At 38.7% G+C, this 20,452-nt stretch overlaps 1 protein-coding gene across 7 annotated transcripts in view; it reads right to left on the minus strand.

The window, feature by feature from the left end:
* The window catches only part of EPHA7 (EPH receptor A7), a 236,980-nt gene that overhangs the window by 38,317 nt on the left and 178,211 nt on the right, over positions 1-20,452 (minus strand). For 2 of the 7 annotated variants that reach the window (XM_073675721.1, XM_073675717.1), the window contains exons 6-10: positions 13,987-14,111; positions 10,554-10,722; positions 10,191-10,299; positions 8,656-8,720; positions 1,669-1,794 (exon numbers count right to left, since the gene is read on the minus strand). In XM_073675721.1, the coding sequence (XP_073531822.1) occupies positions 1,669-1,794; positions 8,656-8,720; positions 10,191-10,299; positions 10,554-10,722; positions 13,987-14,111 (594 nt within the window). The remainder of the gene's footprint in view (positions 1-1,668; positions 1,795-8,655; positions 8,721-10,190; positions 10,300-10,553; positions 10,723-13,986; positions 14,112-20,452) is intronic. The other 5 variants (XM_073675723.1, XM_073675720.1, XM_073675722.1 and 2 more) reach the window with 3 other exon arrangements.

Below are 20,452 nucleotides of genomic sequence, written 5' to 3' on the forward strand. Positions count from 1 at the left end.
AATTCACTGTGCAGTGGCTACAGGGTGAAAATCAAGTTATGTTCTCCTTGCGGCTGTGGCATAGGGAGGTTTTACAGTCACTGCTCACTATACTATGGCTGTAATCAATCCCCTGCCAAGGAGTGATTACAGCTGTGCTCACTATTTAGTGGTGACTGCATCTACTCCTTACAGCACCCCGATAACTGGAAGTGAGTGGCTGCAGGGAGAATGAAATATTGTTTTCTCTTGGCTGCTGCTGCTCCAGTAAGCAAGCGAAACAGGATTTAACTACTATTTACATGCAGATTACCACTCTTTCTGCTGTAAATATAGTGTTTCTGGACGTGATGCGTTCCCTTTAATCTAACGTGTATGGGGGCCCTAACTATTCATACAGCCTTACATTTATATAATCAATCCAGAACAAGGCACTAATGTGAAACTGAGTTCTCTCTCACTGCTCCTTCATGTGTCAATATCATAAGCACCCAAAAAAAACATTTAATGCCAATTAGACCTTGACATTGAAAACAGCATTGACATAAACCTCGCAATTGAGAAGAGACTTGCTCAGCCTCTACTGAAAAGGACTCATATCTACCGTATTTTTAGTACTATAAGACGCACCGGACCATAACACGCACCTAGATTTTAGAGGAGTTAAATAAGAAGAAAAATTTTGAAGCAAAAAATGTTGTAAAATATTTAATAACATATCTGCTGACTCTTTTATGGGAGAGATCTGCTGCTGGAGGGCCCCACTTTTGTATGGGGACAGCAGTTTTGCACAACCTGTGTGGCTCTGCAACTGTAGCCAAACTACACCTCTCATCATCCCAACCTGTCCAAGCTTGATGGGAGTTGTAGTTTTACAACAGCTGCAGGGCCACGTTAACAGGTGGCCCTGCAGTGGAATTTAATAAAAGGAGGCCCATACAAATCGTGTTGACACAACATGTCATCACGAATTGTATGGTCCTCCTTTTTTAAATTTTGCGATAGCGCCACCTTTGCCATGGTCCCGGCGGTTTCCAGCAAAATGGCAGCTGCCCATGCGCAGATTGAGAGTTTGGCTCAATGTCGAGCCGAGATCTCGATCTGCAAATGCGCCGCCATTTTGTTGGAGACTGCCACCGGCTTCCTGCAGCGGTGACCCCGCTCCTGCCTCCGGTGACCCCGCTCGACCTTCACCGTTCCCCCACCCACACAGAGAGCCAGGTAAGCTACATTCGGACTATAAGACGCACCCGTATTTTCTTCCCAAATTGGGGAAAATTCACAAATTCCTCCAATGAGTTTTCATATTAAGCCTTCATAATCATGTAAAAAAAATGAATAAAAAATATAATCAGAAAACCAAACATATGAAACAAAATGTTTCCGCAATTCTGTATTTGAATAAGTAAAAAATTAAGGTGAAGCATAGCATTTAAACTAAAGGCTATGCAATCAATTGCAATGAATTGCTCTCTGCGTGGTCGCTGCATAACAGCCTCTTTACAAGAAAAACAACATTTTGTCTTTTCAGCTTATTCATTCTCAGACAAACCAACCATGTTTTTAGAAATACAGCAAAACAAAAAGGTTCAACATATACGTTATCATTGCTTTCCTGTCATATCACGTCTGTGATTCAATTCAATGGCTAAATGGAAAGGTTCACTAAAGAAGCCACCATTGTCTTACCTGAACCAATCACACGCTCGATTTTGATACAAGATGCATCCAACTCCTTGGCAAATTGATGGACAGCTCTATTCGGATCTTCATATGTTTCAGGGTCAATGTAAGTTTTGGTGCCTGGAAATTTAACTGTAATGATGTCAGAAAGCAGAACGATGATGAAGAAAAGCATTGTTCACATAGCTAGAGCTGTCCCTTCAGTGTCACTAGATAGAACGCCAAAATGAGCAGTTACTTGTATACACTTGCATAGCGAGCAAGATTTCCAAAACTAAATGTTAGACGTATAAAGTATTATGCTATTCATTGGGTAACCCAAGTTGTACCACCACCATTCTACACTGATTTATATCATCCAACGATCTTTAAAGGAGGAAAGTTTTAATAACATGAGGCCTGACATTTACATTGCATTTGCTATTGTAATGAATTTAAATCAAATAAACTATTGTTTAACTTGCAGCAGGAACATTTATCAAAGTCATTCATTATAAAATCAGAGATCTAAACATGTATGTGCTGAAAGGCCGTTTAATAGCCTGTTCATACAGGATGACCCAGCTTCAGGTGTGCACTGAATGATCTATAATAGATAGGCTGCCATTGCCATCATCAGTGCGAGTCTTATTTACACAGGACAATGCGCTGCCGAGAACCATGTTTTTTTGCGCAGCACAAAGGATCATTTCACCTGACAAATGAGCATTTTGCTCATTTGTCAGGTGATCAGCAGCCTGTTTAGACTCCACAATTATAGTGAAATGAGCTTTCCCATGAGCGCTCCTTGACGCTATTTTTTCAGTGTAAATGGACCTTAAGAGGGTACAAACAACACAAGTCTTACAATCAAGACTGTAGGTTATTCTACAAAATTAATGAGCCTATGTAAATGAAACCCTATAGAAGATTTTTGTCTCCCCAACCACCAGCAGCATCTTGGAAAAGTGTCCACTGGAAAGGCCTTCTTTGGCTTTTCCCTGACCAGCTTTGCTTGATTGATGGGTCTTTCCAAGTTAGTGTACAAACCTATCAATCAATACATGGCATGGAGAAACAAGAGAGGAGATACCAAGTGGGCAATCCCCCCAAAAGCTGACTCATTTTTAAAACTGTGTTTTCTCTGAAACACTACATGCCTGTCATTTCATGCTGTCATGGTTGGGTTAGCATGTATCTACTGACAGGTTCTGTTAACAGTTTTCATCTCAGGGTTTTTTTCTAGCTCAGTTTGGCTGTCTCAGAAGTTTTTTTGATGCAGTGAGGTTCTGTTTCACACAGCACGGTAGGGAAACAGTCCTTAAAGGGAATCTGACAGTAGGATCAACCCTCCTAAGCCGTCTATATGGGCAGGTAGGTCATAGGATGCTGAATAAAATGATACCTTGATATCTGCAATCTGATGTCTTATACCATAGAAATCCATGTTTTTCTTATATGTAAATGAGCTGTTCCAGGCTATGGGCCGAACACTGATCTGTATGAGAATCTACTTCCAGAACATATCTTACATGAAGTGGGGAGTTACCAATGTGATATGTAATGGCCGCTCTCTGCTCTCCTGATCTCATTGCAGAGCTGTGTGTGAATATAACTGACACATCTGTAGGTTCATCTCAGCTTCAGCTTCCATCTCATAGGCAGACAGGGTTACAATATGGCAGAGCTGTGAGAGCTGCAGCTTCTAACATGTTTGTTATAAGACAAAGTTCAGTTCTAATGCTCTGTGTTAATTACATGTCTCACACTGGTAACACCTTTCATTTTAAATATGTTCTGAAGGCAGATTCTCAGACAGTTCAGCGTTCGGCCCATAGCCTGGAACAGCTTATTTACATATAAGAAAAACGTGGATTTCTCTGGAATAAGACATGAGATCACAGATATCAAGGTATAATTTTATTCAGCTTCCTACTAGCTGCATGCCAATATAGACGGCTTAGGAGGGGTGATCCTACAGACCTTTAAACAGAAATTTAACAGCATATTCAAAGAATATATCAGAAATGTTTGAAAAATGTGGGCCCTGTCTTTGGCGCCCAACTGATAAGGAACGGGTGTTCTCTGACTTCAAATATGTGGGTATGCTATAAATGTCCATGATGAAAACCCACAAAAAAAGGAGGATTGCAAGTCAATGGAGGCGATTACGCTACGTGTCCGCAAAATTAATGGACATACTGCATATTTTTGAGCGCAGCATAAACGCTGCGGAAAAATCCGCAGCATGGGCACTGAAAGTGCGGAATTGCATTGGAGACCATGGGGAAAGTTTTACCAAGCGTTTCCCAAGCGTTTACACTGCGGAAATTCTGCAGCATAAACGCTTGGAAAATGCATCGTGGGCACACAGTCTTATACCTGAAAGAGATCATAGCACAATGCTAATAATGCAACTTAAAAGAATCAAAACCCAGTGATCGATTTTCTTTTTATTTTACTATTCAATCTTATTGAATCAAAACATTTCCACGGTGAGTGCAATGGTGAGGAAAGATTATATACAACAAAGATTACTGCATAAATTAATGTTTCCTAGAGAGACGTCTATTTCTGAGCTCTCATTTGAATGAATCAGAATTTTCTGACAATATGGAGCCGCACTTTGAATAGGAGGTATGCAATTAATTTATCTTTTAGCTCTCATTTGCATAATGCAATCGGTTATGCTGTTATTTATTTTAATGTTATCTTAGCAGACTTCTTATCTGTTCGCGTGGATGGAAAATAAACATGAATGGCCAAGAAAGGGCACAGGAAACAATAGGTTAACCTCCTACACAGTGATTTCAGGCAGGCAGATGGAGAATGAGCCACACTCTTGTTTTTTCTATGATAAGCGGCCTGGATTCCAAGTAACCTCGTGCATCTCAAACGGGCCTCTGATGGTTCTTTATTCAAGCTGTCATAAAACATTTTGACAGGAGAAAGCTACTCTGGCATACCAACATGAAATAGTGTTGGCTGGGATCTCAAGGCATTCTTGGTTGGAAACCATAGAAGGAAATAAAAATGTAAATTGCTGTTGCTTTCCTAAACACGGCTATTGTTTTTTTTTTTCTTTTATTTAAAGAGCTTGATTCAATGAAAGATTGAAGCGCTCAGAAAATTAAGGTACAGTACGGCCTTTGCTAACCAAAGTTTAATGCTTTAGTTCCATGAGGAACAAATCAATAAGAAAAGCATTCATACTCCTGAATATTTGCTTTCTACAAAAGAACAATAAAACACGACCAACTGTAAATAGCTGGTGACCACTGTGTTTTGTTGCTGCTGATGCAGTCAGATTAAATTAATCACAAGCCTTCCCTTCAATGCATGCTGACAAGAAGGTTCAGCAAAGAAAATAAAATGTAGCCTTTTCCAAGAATATTTTGCTCAGAGCTGAGCTTCTCGCCAATGTAAAAACAGAGCACGCTACAAAGAAATGATATTATAGAAACACAAGGCTGGATATTATAGCTGCACTCCAGCTCTTCCAAATTAAAGACAGCGCGATAGAAAAGTGTAGACGTAATCGGAGAACAATAATGTTATCCTGAACTGTCCGTGCACATTAGATCTCTGAAGGCAGACTTAATGTCTGGCAGAGAAGTCCACGACATCTGCTGTCAGGAGAATAAGGGATCGGACAAAGTGGATATTTACCTGTCCATACTCGTTCCCCAGAGTAGAGTATGGCAGACGCTTATCGCTTTTCTCTCTATTTTGAAATAATACGTAGGCAAGCCAAACATACGAATTAAAGGGGTTGTCAAGAGGGAAGCAGTGGGACTACAAAGAGTGACGGGGTGCCTCTTTCCAGGAGCCAGTGTAGAGAACCGCTAGTAAAATTCCTTTTATCGTTCCTGAGTTGGCTGCAGCAGCAGAAATTTATAGCCAGCAATAACACCAAGGATATTTAAAACTTGCCCAACATGATCAGCTGAAAAAAGGGGGTTGTAATGAGGAGACATCTCATTTAGGGTATGTTCACACAGAGCAGATATGCTGCGCATTTTCTGGAGGAATACTCACAGTGCATTTCAGTACTGGATGCATATATTACCTGCAGTATAAAATATCTACACAAATTGATCCACTGTGCAGATTTTAAATCCAAAAATTATGCTTCAGATTTTTGCAACAGATTTCACTCTTAACAAAGCATAGAATGAAATCTGCTACAAATCTGCCTGTATATGAGAAGCTTTTATATAGATCAGTTTATTGAACTGAACTGCAAGGCTATGTTCACACGTTGCTTTTTTGCTGCGTTTTTTTCTACAGCTAAAACATGTTTTCTTGGCAGTAAAAAAAGCTGCAGCCAAAACGCAGGTTTTGCTGCTTTTTTTTTTTGCTGACTTTCAGGATTCCAAAGTTCAGCTTTACTTCCACCATGCAAACACAAACAATACAAGGTGCCGGGTCATCAATGCAAGATGTATGCTAAACCATTAAACATTTTGGGAACAAAATACAATTTGATCAAATTATTTAGGGGAAAAAGATTTTAATGTCTGAAAAAAATTGTGACTATTCTGAACAAAAAAAATGGATTTGTGTATGAAGCGCAGTCATAAACTAAGGCTATATGAGTTCATGAAAAAAATAAACAATTGCAAAAGTAAAAACAGCAGGGGGAAGTTGAATTGGTAGGGCATTGAATTCGTAGGGCATTATTTTCTTAATACATTGGTAGGGCATTCAGTTAGTAGGGCATTATTTTCTTAACACATTGGTAGGGCATTATTTTCTTAACGCATTGGAAGGGAATTGAATTGGTAGGGCATTATTTTCTTAACACATTGGTAGGGCATTGAATTGGTAGGGCATTATTTTCTTAACACATTGGAAGGACATTGAATTGGTTGAGCCTTGTTTGCTTAACACATATCACTATTTAATTAAACTGTACTTGAAGTCATGAGTTACAAAATCACAAAAATAAATCCTGCTGTACCTGCGTTTTCTTCACCAAAAACACTGCGCTTTTGCAGCCTTTTCGCACTAACTCATTGCTTTCTATGGGTGAAAAAATGCTGCAAAAACGCTGACAGAATTGACTTGCTGCACTTTTCCACATCAGTCAAGGAAAAAAAAACAATCACGTGCAGGAGATTACTGAAATCTCATAGCTTTTGCTGGCACTGTAAAAAGCATCTTTTAATTTGCATAAAAAAAGCAGCAAAAATGGAATGTGTGAACATAGCGCAAGAATAATGACATATTTATGCATTTGACTAATTGTTTCCACTAAGTAAACCGCTGATAAAAAAAAAGAAGTTTTTTTTTAATATTAAAAAAAGAGATTATTAAAGTGATCTAATCACTATTAAAAATGAGCATGGTGCTGGTAGCCTACTGTATCAGCAGTTTCTAATTTCTGTCATACATATAAAATGAATTGCGTTCTTCATCTAATTTCCATGTCCTCATTTTGTCTGCGAAGATTGATGTTCACATCTATTGTCTGTGCTCTTATTTATAATTGCTTCAACTTGCTGGGATGTTTCTCAATTGTGAGTCAAAACAGCAAACCATGTTGGAACTGAAATAATGAACTAGGCCAAAGTCAAGCAATTCTGCTGTATGTCAATAGTTACAGTGCCATTTGCATATTCTGCAAATCTACAATTTACACATTGGAGGTTGTGATGAGTCTATTTTTTCCTGACGTTTAGTAGATTTACAAAATCATGCCACAACTGGAAGAGAACAAAAGAATTCCATATATGTGACAAGGTCGGCATAAAAAGCTTCACTTTCACCCTGTAGGTTTGATGATTGACAAGAGGATGTGACAAATAGCAAAGGGCAAAGAGCAACTTGCCCGCTGACCTTCAAATTACTGAATCTCATGAGAGGTCTTCAAAAGAGCGTGACTGTAACAATGTGACAAAACTAAGGCAGGCTCATCTGTGATTCAGAGGGTGAGGGTGACCTCGAAAAGTCATAAAGGGAATCGGTCACCAGTTTTTTGCCACCTAATCTAAGAGCAGCACAATGTAGAGGAAGAGACCCTGATCACAGCAATGTGTCACTCACTAGGCTTAGTGTAGTTTTTAGAAAATTGAGATTATCACTCAAGGTCTACAGTAATAAATTTGCTGCCATGTAGTGCAATCAAACCCACACCACTGATTGGCAGCCTTCTGCCTATGCACAGTGTACACAGAAAGCTGCCAATCATTGGAGTGAGCAGGGTTATACAGAGCTCAGTATTCAGAGAACGGGCAGATCTGCAGCAGCATGTTGGCTCAGTGGTTAGCACTGTAGCCTTGAAGCACTGGAATCCTGGATTCAAATCCCACCATTTTTTTCTAACAACCGCTGCAAGCGATTTGTACATTTTCCCCGTGTTTGCGTGGGCTTCCACCACGTACTCCGGATTCCTCCCACACTCCAAAGACATACTGATGCGGAACTGATCGTGAGCCCAATGGAAACAGTGATTAATGTAATGTGCTGCGGAATATTTTTGGAGCTATATAAGCAAGCATAATAAATAGATAAAATAGATTTTAATCAAAACTGCAGCACCCAGTAAAGTAAGTGATACATCACTGTAATCAGGGTCTCTGCCCCTACATCATGCTGCTCTCAGATGGGGTAGCAAAAACCTGGTGAAAGGTTCACTTTAAGCCTACCATACACATTAGGCTAATGTTGGCCAAACTTGTCGATATCAACAAGTTCGGTCAACAGTCTACTGAGAATGGGAGCCCCGGACAACTGATTGTTGGGGAAAATATCTATTTGGCATCTCCCATTTCGGACAGCCGATCGTATTGTCTCTCTAAGATAACACGTCTGGCGATGGTTCACTCATTGACAACACAGGTGCACTTGGCTGAACAAGCACTCCTACATATGGGAAAGTTGGACGAGATGGCTGACGGTCGAACAGCTATCTAATATGTATGGCAGACTTTATTTACCCAAATTTAACATCATCATCATTACTAATCCATTATTACTAATTACATCATCCAAAATATAGGAAACACTTACAATGAAAGTATAGCTCTTCATCTCCTTCTTGGTCAGCCTTGCTATAGCCACAATGCCTGTGAAATATACAATTACAAAAAAACAAAACAATTTTATATACATTTTCTTATGCTACAGTATATAAAGTACAGACATATAAAGCAATACGATCTTTTAGCGGCCATTTTTTTTGGAAAAGTGACAACAGGAAGTGCAGCCATAATGTTTTTGAATCAAACTGTCTTATTGCTAGAACATGAAAGTTTATTGCTAGTTTTTCAAAAAACTATTAAAACGTGTCAATTTGTATCTAGCTAACAGCATCAATGAAAACGATCATTTTTTAAGAGATTCAATCATCTTTTGAGCAATCCATAACAATGATTAAAAAGGCAATCAAGAAGAACAGTGAATGTGATTGGTCAGAGCTTAAGCTAAACTCCAGCTTTAGACTCAGGGACAGGAAAACCTCTCACATTTATGTCACCTCGAAGTTACATTTTCTGAAAAATAGCTCAAAGGCAAAATATTGCAAATAGAAACAAGTGTAATATAAAATGTATTATAGATTAAAGGGGTCTTCCCATCTAGATCTTTTATTTTGTATAGATAGAATAAGCCATAAGTCTGATTGATGCAGGTCCTATGTGTCTTGACAACGGCTCCTTGGCATGTGCTTTTAGGATTAAGAGATGCCCATGCATGTACAATGCTCTCCATTCATTTCTATGGAAGCTTGGAAAATTGGAAGGACCTGGATCTACAGTATAAGACACTTATGACATAAACTATCAATATGCCATAAATGTCATAAATGTCCAAAGAGACAAACCCTTTAAAAACAAAAAGTAATAGTATCAGAGACTGTTTACTGAAACTGGATTAGGCAAAAATATAGAAAAACAACTTTTCCCCCACAGTTTTTATATATTTTTTATGGCATACGCCATGGGTAGGGAACCTCAGTCCCGTGAGTCATTTACGGCCCACGATGACCCCAATATGGATAAATTATGCTATATATTTTTTTAACATGTGACAATAACAAGTATGTGTACATTACGTTATGTACTATATAAAATATTGTATAAATGAGTATTTACTTATTTTAATTCATTTACCTTTTTTTTAATGTCATAGAGCATTTATTTCTTTTACTGTAAAGACCTGGCTTATATCTATATTGCGGTACCTTAGCCTTAGAACTAATGGTACACAGACAATAGGATGGAACTTAGTATGTCCTATCAACAGAAAATATGGTTAGACAGCCCTGATGTCCTGCAATGGTTTCTGGAAGTGTATGCCCATATCGCATGACAAGGAATCTTTTTAACAAAAAATAAGGGGAGGGTCCAACAGTCTCTTCCGCTAGCTCAGCATTGCTGCCAGTGTGTATTAACGCAGTCACCCCACTACTGGTCAAATGGGCACACACAAGTGACAAGTATGCTCGAAATGATGTGGCAACTGCCTGCTGCTCAAAATGAGCATATATTTTATAGGTCCTGAATTAAGTCCTGCATTTTGTTTCCCAAAATATACACAATTATTACCTTCTTCCGATGATAAAACCAAAGACCATGAAGACCAAAATAATAGTGCCTGCCACGGCAACAACGGCAATTATTATGACAGGATTCTGCTCACTGGATACGGCAGTTGCTGTAAGAAGACATAAAATATAATCAAAGCACAAACTAGCATAAAAGGCACAAATATATAATCGCTAATGCTTTCATACTGCAAACTATCTAATTGCACAATGGCTTTGAATTGTCTTGATATTGCACTGGATCAACATGCAAGGCTTTGATAATCACACAATAGAATACATTTATACAACGACTCATTAGCAATTACAATGAAGAAGACATTTCTCGAGTATATTTTTGCCGAGAGAAAAGTAAAAACGTTACCAGTAGCTTCCTCCAAGGTAGTGACATCGAGCCTGGGACTGTACATTCCATAACCGGCGGCAGTGAAAGCTCGAATCTGAAACACGTAAACTGTTCCAGGTCGAAGATTATTGACTGAAACAGATGTTAATTTGGTTTTCAGTGTAGAATATGTGCGTTCCTTTTGATCCTACAAAAAGATAGAACAAAGTATACCGTTAATGTGCTTGAAATACATCTAAAAAGCATTAGACAACTGCAATGTGTAACTAGATCAGGCAAGTCCTTCATGGCACCAAAAGTGCATTTGTTGATTAGGGCTGAGATGTAACAGATGGGATAACAGTCCGGTGATAAGATGAAGATTTCTGTCCAAAGAAATAGTTTATATCTTTCTAAAGAACCTAATTTGTTTAATTGGCAAGTCATATAAGTGGTGAATTTCAAGCACCTGAGATGTGATGTGATCGGGGACATTGGACAATGTTTCTTTGCCTTTGATTTATTTTAATTTTCTATTGGATTCACAGCAGGACATCCTTTAGAGAAGCCGTGTCCAACGCAGTTTTTCTTTATTTTGGAAACAACAATGGATTGATGGTTAGGAGAGGCTTTGAGGGTGAAGGTGGCATGATTGAGAAAAATGAAGAGGCTTGAGTAAAAATGACTCAAGGAGGAAACAGGGTTGTGATATTGAGGTAATTGTGATGAATTTCATTGTGATGGACACAGCGGGTGCCAAAGAAACCAGAGGGTTCTACAAGAACATGTAATGAGTAGCTCTATCTTAACAGATTTCACTAGATGGCAGGCAGCATGCTGGGAGTGAAGCCAGGCCTTGGAACAATTTATATGGCTTATGAGGTAGGAGAAGAAGTATTCTGAGAAGTTTGTGTTTGAGAGCTGATTTCTAGAGGATAAATATGATGGGATCAGGCTTAACAGAAGATGGAGATATTCCATTAATCAGAGTGGTTGAAGAGACTAGGTAGGATGAGATTTACGGTAATTTAAAGTAAATAGAATAGATAAGAAGAAATGGATGGAAAAAGACAGGTAAGTTAGAGGAAGGAGATTAATACAGAGATACGTCTAATAACGAGAGCTTGGGATAGCACTATAGTAATAGCTTTTATGCCCCAGTACATCATTAAATGTTAAAATTAAGCCACTGCTAATTAGAAACTAAGGAGACTACGGATGATGCAGTGTTGGAATATAGAGTACCGTAGTACTGCTGCGCTAATAACTCCTACATAGATATAAAGAACACAATAGCTAATGATCATGCATGTTTTTCGGAATGAGCAAACACACCAATAGTATGGAAGTGCGGAAGTTTTTTCTGTTCATTCAGTTAATTGTTTGGGGCAAGTCTGTCCAAGTGGCAGAAGTTCAAAAATGTTATTTGGCCCCTGCTTTACTAAAATCTCTGGATGACGAGAATGATTTACTATTCCTGGAAGGAGCTGGATTATATCAAAGGTAAAATGTATGATCATTTCGAGGCTTCTATCTCTCAGGGCACCTACTGATATCTAGTACATCACGTTAACTGTATCTAGCTTGGCAGCATAAGAATACGCCTATGATAGCTAGTACAGACATTACTATGCTGCTGCCGGTTTATAAAACCACATTTGAAATATTTATCATAAGCCAAGCAAGTCTAGTAAATAATGAATCACAATTATTATAGTTTACACATAGCTTTAGAATTTATCCATGTGACAGTGTTCATAAAGCCATATTGGTAATTATAGTAATTAGTAATTATACATTAAGAGGGAATATCATCAATACACTACCAATAAATTTATTCTACACATGGCAAATCCTATGGAGACCCATAAGCTATACACATTTTCTCTGGTAGAAAGCATTAAGACAATGTGTGGCCAGGCATGGTACTTCTTATCTCATGAAAATACAAAGATTGGGCATGTTGAAATCCAATATGCCTGACCCTTATGCCTCTAACGAGTTGGGTTGCGACTATACAGATTATATCACCAGCTTATCTACCAATGTTTATCTAGGAAAAACTACAGACATAATTACACTATGTGAACAGGCAACTTGACGATGGTCCACTATTTCTTTAAACCCCACATTCACATTATATGAAACGATTGCTTGTCATTAGAAGCACAGACTAGAATGGCCAATATTGTACATTTTCTGCTGATGCTGAAGCCAGTCTTGACGAACAACAAAAAAAGTCCAACAAACCTGAGTGGTTTATTGAACATCTATGAACATTCGCTTGTCAAGGTTTAAATCAGCCATTTTATTTGAGCTTTGTCCAATGTGCATAGGCTCCCCTATATGGTTAAAGAGGAAGTAAACTTGTGTATATTTTTTATTTTGAGCAGATCAGTGGGGTCTGGGGACTGAGACCCCCATGATTGGTCAACAGACCTCTTAGAGTGCACAGCTCAGGAGTCCGGAGCACAAAGCCTCTGAGGGCACATACACAGCGGAGTACAGAGCCTCTCAGAGCACACACAGCGGAGTACAGATACAGTAGAAAGTCAAAGGCTCGCTACGTCATCCGTACTCTGATGTGTGTAAGCTTTCAGGTAGGAGCTGCGTACTTGTGTCTCCTGAATGCGACACTTCTAACAGATCTTTTGAGTGATCGGTGTGGGTCTTAGGATCTGCTCAGAATAAATTAGCCTAATGCAAAAAAATATTATATAAAATAATGCTTGCTCTTTAAAACTAATAAACTCGAGTTGACAAAAAGAAAGCATTAGTAGGAATGTAACTGAATAGCAATGAAGCTATATATTTAGCTCAGGGGTTGGTAAACGCTGAGTGTAGACCTCTATGTGCAGTGTAGGATGAGCCAATAGTGATTTTTATCCAGGATTTGTTCCCCATTTTGAGGTCACAATAAGAGAGAATTCGCTGAAGATGACCAGATTTCAAACTAGTTTTCTTTTTATAAATTATTAAAAAAAAATTCAATTTCATCTCCTAACATTGGATTTGTGCTTCATGTCAATGGCAGCATCATTTTTTATTTGCAGAGACCTCTCCAGTTGGACTGTAAGAGATGCAGGGTGTGATTTGGACGAGAACAGAATTGGACATTTTCCATTCACAACCGGAATGGAGAGATGTTAAAATCAAAAAAAAAAATCAAAATGTAAAGCATGTGAAAAATTTGTATACACGTTCATTATAGAATGATTACGTTATATTAATGTCGACCCAGAAAACCTATTTAAGAAATGGGTAAATAAATGTGCGCTGGGAAATGGCTGGATTAAAAGCGAGGCCGTTGATTTGAAACACATTTGAAAGTCTGATTCGGAAACATAAGCCAAAACAGACACACAAAAGCAACGTATAACATGTAGTAGACATTCACTAAAACTAATTTTGTTTATTATGGCTTTATTGCAAATTATGAACATTAGCAATTTCCTGTGTTAACAGCTCTTACTTTCTCGTAATACTTGATTTCATATTCGGTGATGACTCCATTGGGATGTTCGGGTTCCTGCCAGGATAGATCGACAGCACGCTGCAACACTCTGTCCTTCATTACCCCACTTACTTGAGACGGAGCTGGAGAAAAGCAGGATGATAAAAATAAGCACATTTGCTATCATCCATCACATAAAACCCTACATTTGATCAGTCTCTCACAGTGTGACTTTAATTATTTCATTAAACTAAAATAAAGCACCTTTTTCATAAAGTACAATAAAATGCAGATACTAATGAATATTCAAACAAGGCCTTATTATGCTCATAAACTATAATCGAAATGTAAATTAAAGTGCAAACAGCAGAAGACAGCATTGTTGGAGTTAGCGCAAACAGGAATTGATGGGATTATACTGACAATTAAGCAAATGAATTCTAATTAAGCCAAAAATCGCAGGCTTTCAGATTAATCTCTTGTGATACATTGACAGACCAAATATTTATTATACATGAAAATAGCACAACAACACAACAGAAACAAACATTTTATGGCCATTTGGAGTATTAGATTTATTGGAGTATGCCAATTATCTGGGAACAACTTCATTGAATCACTATATATAGTGGTTAACCTTATAGCGAAGCCCAAGAAAAAATAATACCAACTTCTATATAGGCTGGCTGCCAGTGATATAAATGTCCACTTACTGTCTCTATACAGTTTGATATGTATGGACTGATTCAAATCTGTTTACTCACCATCTGATCTTAGAGTGCTGCTACCATTTTTGGGATTTTTATACATTTTGATATCCTCATTTTAGAAGAACTTTTAGACATTCATCCATTACCATGTCCTTTGATAAAACTACCATACACATAACGGTCATGTTCTTAGTATACTACAGGGTGGGCCATTTATATGGATGCACCTAAATTAAATGGGAATGGTTGGTTATATCAACTTCCTGTTTGTGGCACATTAGTATATGGGAGGGGGAAAACTTTTCCAGATGGGTGGTGACCATGGCGGCCATTTTGAAGTTGGCCATTTTGGATCCAACTTTTTTTTTTTCAATGGGAAGAGGGTCATGTGACACATCAAACTTATTGAGAATTTCATAAGAAAAACAATGGTGTGCTTGATTTTAACGTAACTTTATTCTTTCATGAGTTTTTTTCAAGTTTATGACCACTTACAAAATGTGTTTAAAGTGTTGCCCATTGTGTTGGATTGTCAATGCAACTCTCTTCTCCCACTCTTGAGACTCTGATAGCAACACCGCAGAAGACATGCTAGCACAGGCTTCCAGTATCCGTTGTTTCAGATGCTGCACATCTCGTATCTTAATGGTATGGTGTGGTATATGGGGTACAAAGATAGTGGGGCCATTCTTCATCAATGGAAACCTCGAGGTCACTGGATATCTGAAATTGCTACATGATGATGTGTTGCCCTCTTTATGCACTGAAGATGGCACGTTCCCTGAGTTTTTCCAACAAGATGGTGCACCACCACATTATGGGTGTCAGGTCCGAGCATTCCTACATGAACAGTTTCCTGGAAAGTGGGTTGGTCGTCGTGGGCCAGTTGAATGGCCACCAAGGTCTCCCGATCTGACCCCCTTGGACTTTTAACTTTGGGGTCATCTGAAGGCAATTGTCTATCCTGTGAAAATACGAGATGTGCAGCATCTGAAACAACGGATACTGGAAGCCTGTGCTAGCATTTCTTCTGCGGCGTTGCTATCAGTGTGTGGGAGAAGAGGGTTGCATTGACAATCCAGCACAATGGACAGCACTTTGAACACATTTTATAAGTGGTCATAAACTTGTAAAAAACTCATGAAAGAATAAAGTTACGTTAAAACCAAGCACACCATTGTTTTTCTTATGAAATTCTCAATAAGTTTGATGTATCACATGAACCTCTTCCCATTGAAAAAAATAAAGTTGGATCCAAAATGGCCAGCTTCAAAATGGCCGCCATGGTCATCACCCATCTGGAAAAGTTTTCTCCCTCCCATATACTAATGTGCCACAAACAGGAAGTTGATATCACCAACCATTCCCATTTAGTTAGGTGTATCCAAATAAATGGCCCACCCTGTAGAATAGACAATGTTAGCAGCTTCAGGATAATTGGATAGCGATCAATAGCCATAATTTTCTTCTATGATTTTTAGATCGATATATATTACAGGTGCAATAATAAAGAAGTAATTGAAGTAAACAATGACATTTCCATCTATAAACTCATTGAAGATCATGCATGAATGTCTTTGCAACAAATGGCTAAAGTTCATCAGAAAATATGTTACACAAGATTTACTACATATTTAACAGGGTTGTCTCATGATAGTGCTTCAGGAGCACACCGCTCCTCTGTCTCCAGGTTTCCTACTTTTTGGGGGTGGGGGAGGTTGTAAGTGTAATTGTGATGATTAATGGTTTGAACTGGTGGCACTGTTGAGCCACGGGTCTGAAGTGTACAGAATGTTCTCTGATTCTGGAAGCAGAATGATCAAGCAGAGCTTACAAGCTTTATAGCAAAGAGCTTCTAAGCACTGTGTTCAATGCCACCACTGATTTGCTGCAGATGTGGCTGGTATCCTTGGCAACAAAAGTACATAATATAATTAAAAATCCATTGTTCTTGAGAACAGAGGTGAGTTTCTTTTAATAACAGTGTCAAGGATAACAGCCAGAGAGAACACGCAGATCCAACGGCTGTCACCAAAATGTCAGGGATAACAGCAATATGTTCACAGTGAGTGTCTAGTATATACACATCAAATTCCAACGCATAAAATACACATACATACATAAATATTTATAAATGCACACACACACACATACATATATATATATACATATATATATATATATATATACAGTACAGACCAAAAGTTTGGACACACCTTCTCATTTAAAGATTTTTCTGTATTTTCATGACTATGAAAATTGTACATTCAAACTGAAGGCATCAAAACTATGAATTAACACATGTGGAATTATATACTTAACAAAAAAGTGTGAAACAACTGAAAATGTCTTATATTCTAGGTTCTTCAAAGTAGCCACCTTTTGCTTTGATGACTGCTTTGCACACTCTTGGCATTCTCTTGATGAGCTTCAAGTGGTAGTCACCGGAAATGGTTTTCACTTCACAGGTGTGCCCTGTCAGGTTTAATAAGTGGGATTTCTTGCCTTATAAATGGGGTTGGGACCATCAGTTGTGTTGTGCAAAAGTCTGGTGGATACACAGCTGATAGTCCTACTGAATAGACTGTTAGAATTTGTATTATGGCAAGAAAAAAGCAGCTCGTAAAGAAAAACGAGTGGCCATCATTACTTTAAGAAATGAAGGTCAGTCAGTGCGAAAAATTGGGCAAACTTTGAAAGTGTCACCAAGTGCAGTTGCAAAAACCATCTAGTGCTACAAAGAAACTGGCTCACATGAGGACTGCCCCAGGAAAAGAAGACCAAGAGTCACCTCTGCTTCTGAGGATAAGTTTATCCGAGTCACCAGCCTCAGAAATCGCAGGTTAACAGCAGCTCAGATTAGAGACCAGGTCAATGCCACACAGAGTTCTAGCAGCAGACACATCTCTACAACAACTGTTAAGAGGAGACTTTGTGCAGCAGGCCTTCATGGTAAAATAGCTGCTAGGAAACCACTGCTAAGGACAGGCAACAATCAGAAGAGACTTGTTTGGGCTAAAGAACACAAGGAATGGACATTAGACCAGTGGAAATCTGTGCTTTGGTCAGATAAGTTCAAATTTGAGATCTTTGGTTCCAACCACCGTGTCTTTGTGCGACGCAGAAAAGGTGAACGGATGGACTCTACATGCCTGGTTCCCACCGTGAAGCATGGAGGAGGAAGTGTGATGGTGTGGGGGTGCTTTGCTGGTGACACTGTTGGGGATTTATTCAAAATTGAAGGCATACTGAACCAGCATGGCTACCACAGCATCATGCAGCGGCATGCTATTCCATCCGGTTTGCGTCTAGTTGGACCATCATTTATTTTTCAACAGGACAATGACCCCAAACACAACTCCAGGCTGTGTAAGGGCTATTTGACCAAGAAGGAGAGTGATGGGGTGCTACGCCAGATGACCTGGCCTCCACAGTCACCAGACCTGAACCCAATCGAGATGGTTTGGGGTGAGCTGGACCGCAGAGTGAAGGCAAAAGGGCCAACAAGTGCTAAGCATCTCTGGGAACTCCTTCAAGATTGTTGGAAGACCATTTCCGGTGACTACCTCTTGAAGCTCATCAAGAGAATGGCAAGAGTGTGCAAAGCAGTCATCAAAGTAAAAGGTGGCTACTTTGAAGAACCTAGAATATAAGACATATTTTCAGTTGTTTCACACGTTTTTGTTAAGTACATAATTCCACATGTGTTAATTCATAGTTTTGATGCCTTCAGTGTGAATGTACAATTTTCAAAGTCATGAAAATACAGAAAAAACTTTAAATGAGAAGATGTGTCCAAACTTTTGGTCAGTACTGTATATATACACACAGTACATACAAACATGAATATACACATACCCCGGTACAGCCACTGTCATCTCCACAATAACAAAAGGAACTAGCTGCCACCACCAATCATTTAAACAGGCCGATTGAATATTACAAAATGGACAATACTTTACGATATACAATAAAATAAAATAAAAGGGATAACAAAAGAAATGTACTAAACCTGATGTTGCAGGGTTGGCTCTGGCATTTATGAAGGTGAGCTCTTGGAGGGTGGGTCAACGGACAGAACCAGAGCGCACGTCTTTCCCAGGACTGACACTGATCATAGTTCGGTATTTGCTTTTATTAACACAAGTCATGCCTACATATCTCCCCTCCGGTGACTCATAGGAGGGTTGGTCAGGGATGTGGCTATTCTTTTGAGAAAATTATGGGATCCCCAACTTTTACAATATCTTTACCCCCTGAGGTCCCAGGCGGGAGATATTGCTGTCATGTTTCCTATCATGATTTTATCTATCCATAAAAAGTAAACACAGTATATATATCATCATTCATCTGTCCAATATTAATTTGAAAGATGCTGTTGCAACTGCCCAGTGACATACAACAATGCGCTACGTTTGCCACTTTGTCACAACTCTGAAAATATGTCTTTCATAACTCTAGGACCCTTGCTGTTCATAAAAAAAGTCAATATTCATAACTAGAATTAAAACAAAGCAGCTTAATGTAGCTTGCCTGTCAGTTCTGGTCATGCTGAGGCTAAGGCCATAAATCTATCGCCTCCCCCACTCTTCTGCAGCTGAGGATAAAGGCGATAAATTAGCTCTATCAGCCATAAATCTGTCTTATCCCAGAATTTCTCTGTCAGCCGTGCCAGGTCTGCGAGCCATCCGATAATCCTCTTTAATTACTTGTTCATATCAGGGAGGGTCCCATTGCACCAGGGTCATCTGGAGGTCATAGCCTTGCTTCAATATTCACTATCAATTATGAAATGGCTTATAGATTTTACAATTATCTCACTTCCTTTGGACAAAACTGACATCCGAATAAAATAAGAGCTGCCTGCTGCTCTCTGACTTCCGTTGGATGTCAGTTTCATCTAAAGGAAGTGAGCATGAAGTGGCCCATTAGCAGCTACTGATCGGCTGCATAACAATGTCACATGAGCTCTGGCATTGCTGCAACGGCACCAGAGGTGAGTGCAGCCTGGTTTTATTTTACATGAAGGATTACAGTAATTTAGAAGGGGTTGCCCAAATAGTGAATAACTCTTTTAAAAAGATAGCAGGGTGAAAAGTAAAAAAAATATATATAAAAATACCAAGTCTATAGATCTTTTTCTTCTGCCAATCAGTGTTGGGGGAAGGGTTACACAGCTTAGCCTGACTGGCCTACATGTAAGACCTAGTCAGGAAGTGATAATCTCCTGTTGATAAAACACTTTGTATTGAAATGACAACACAGCCTAATAAGTGACACATCCTTGGAATCAGGTTTTCTTGCGCTATATTATGCAGCTATCAGATTAAATAGCAAAAAAATGCTGATGGATTTCCTTTAAGTAAATCTCAGACCTGTACTTACTGTCAAAATCAATGTCTGATTGGCTATATAATCATATCTTAAAGTTTTTTTCCTCCTAATGTTTAAATGATCTTCTTAATATCAGGATTGTATAGATATTTTGATATTAATTTTCAAAGTAAGTACACCAGCACATCATCAAGATTAAAAGATTTTGGTAATCATGTATGCAGTTTGCATTGTGGAAATTGATGACAGATCCCCTTTAAAATAAAAAGGGAAAAGAAAGAAGATGGAATTTATATTATCATTTTCATGCTCTAAATGACTCTCACAAAAAAGTCACTTTTCCAAGAGAAGAAGGCCACCCTGAGGTGTACTTTTCAACTTCATTCCTCATTATTCCGTGTTGCATTGATTATCTAGGTATCTGCCTAAATAGGACATCA

This window comes from Phyllobates terribilis, unplaced genomic scaffold (genome assembly GCF_046119375.1).
Source record: "Phyllobates terribilis strain yellow unplaced genomic scaffold, ASM4611937v1 Scaffold_3__8_contigs__length_932513732, whole genome shotgun sequence".
NCBI classification, from domain to species: domain Eukaryota; kingdom Metazoa; phylum Chordata; class Amphibia; order Anura; family Dendrobatidae; genus Phyllobates; species Phyllobates terribilis.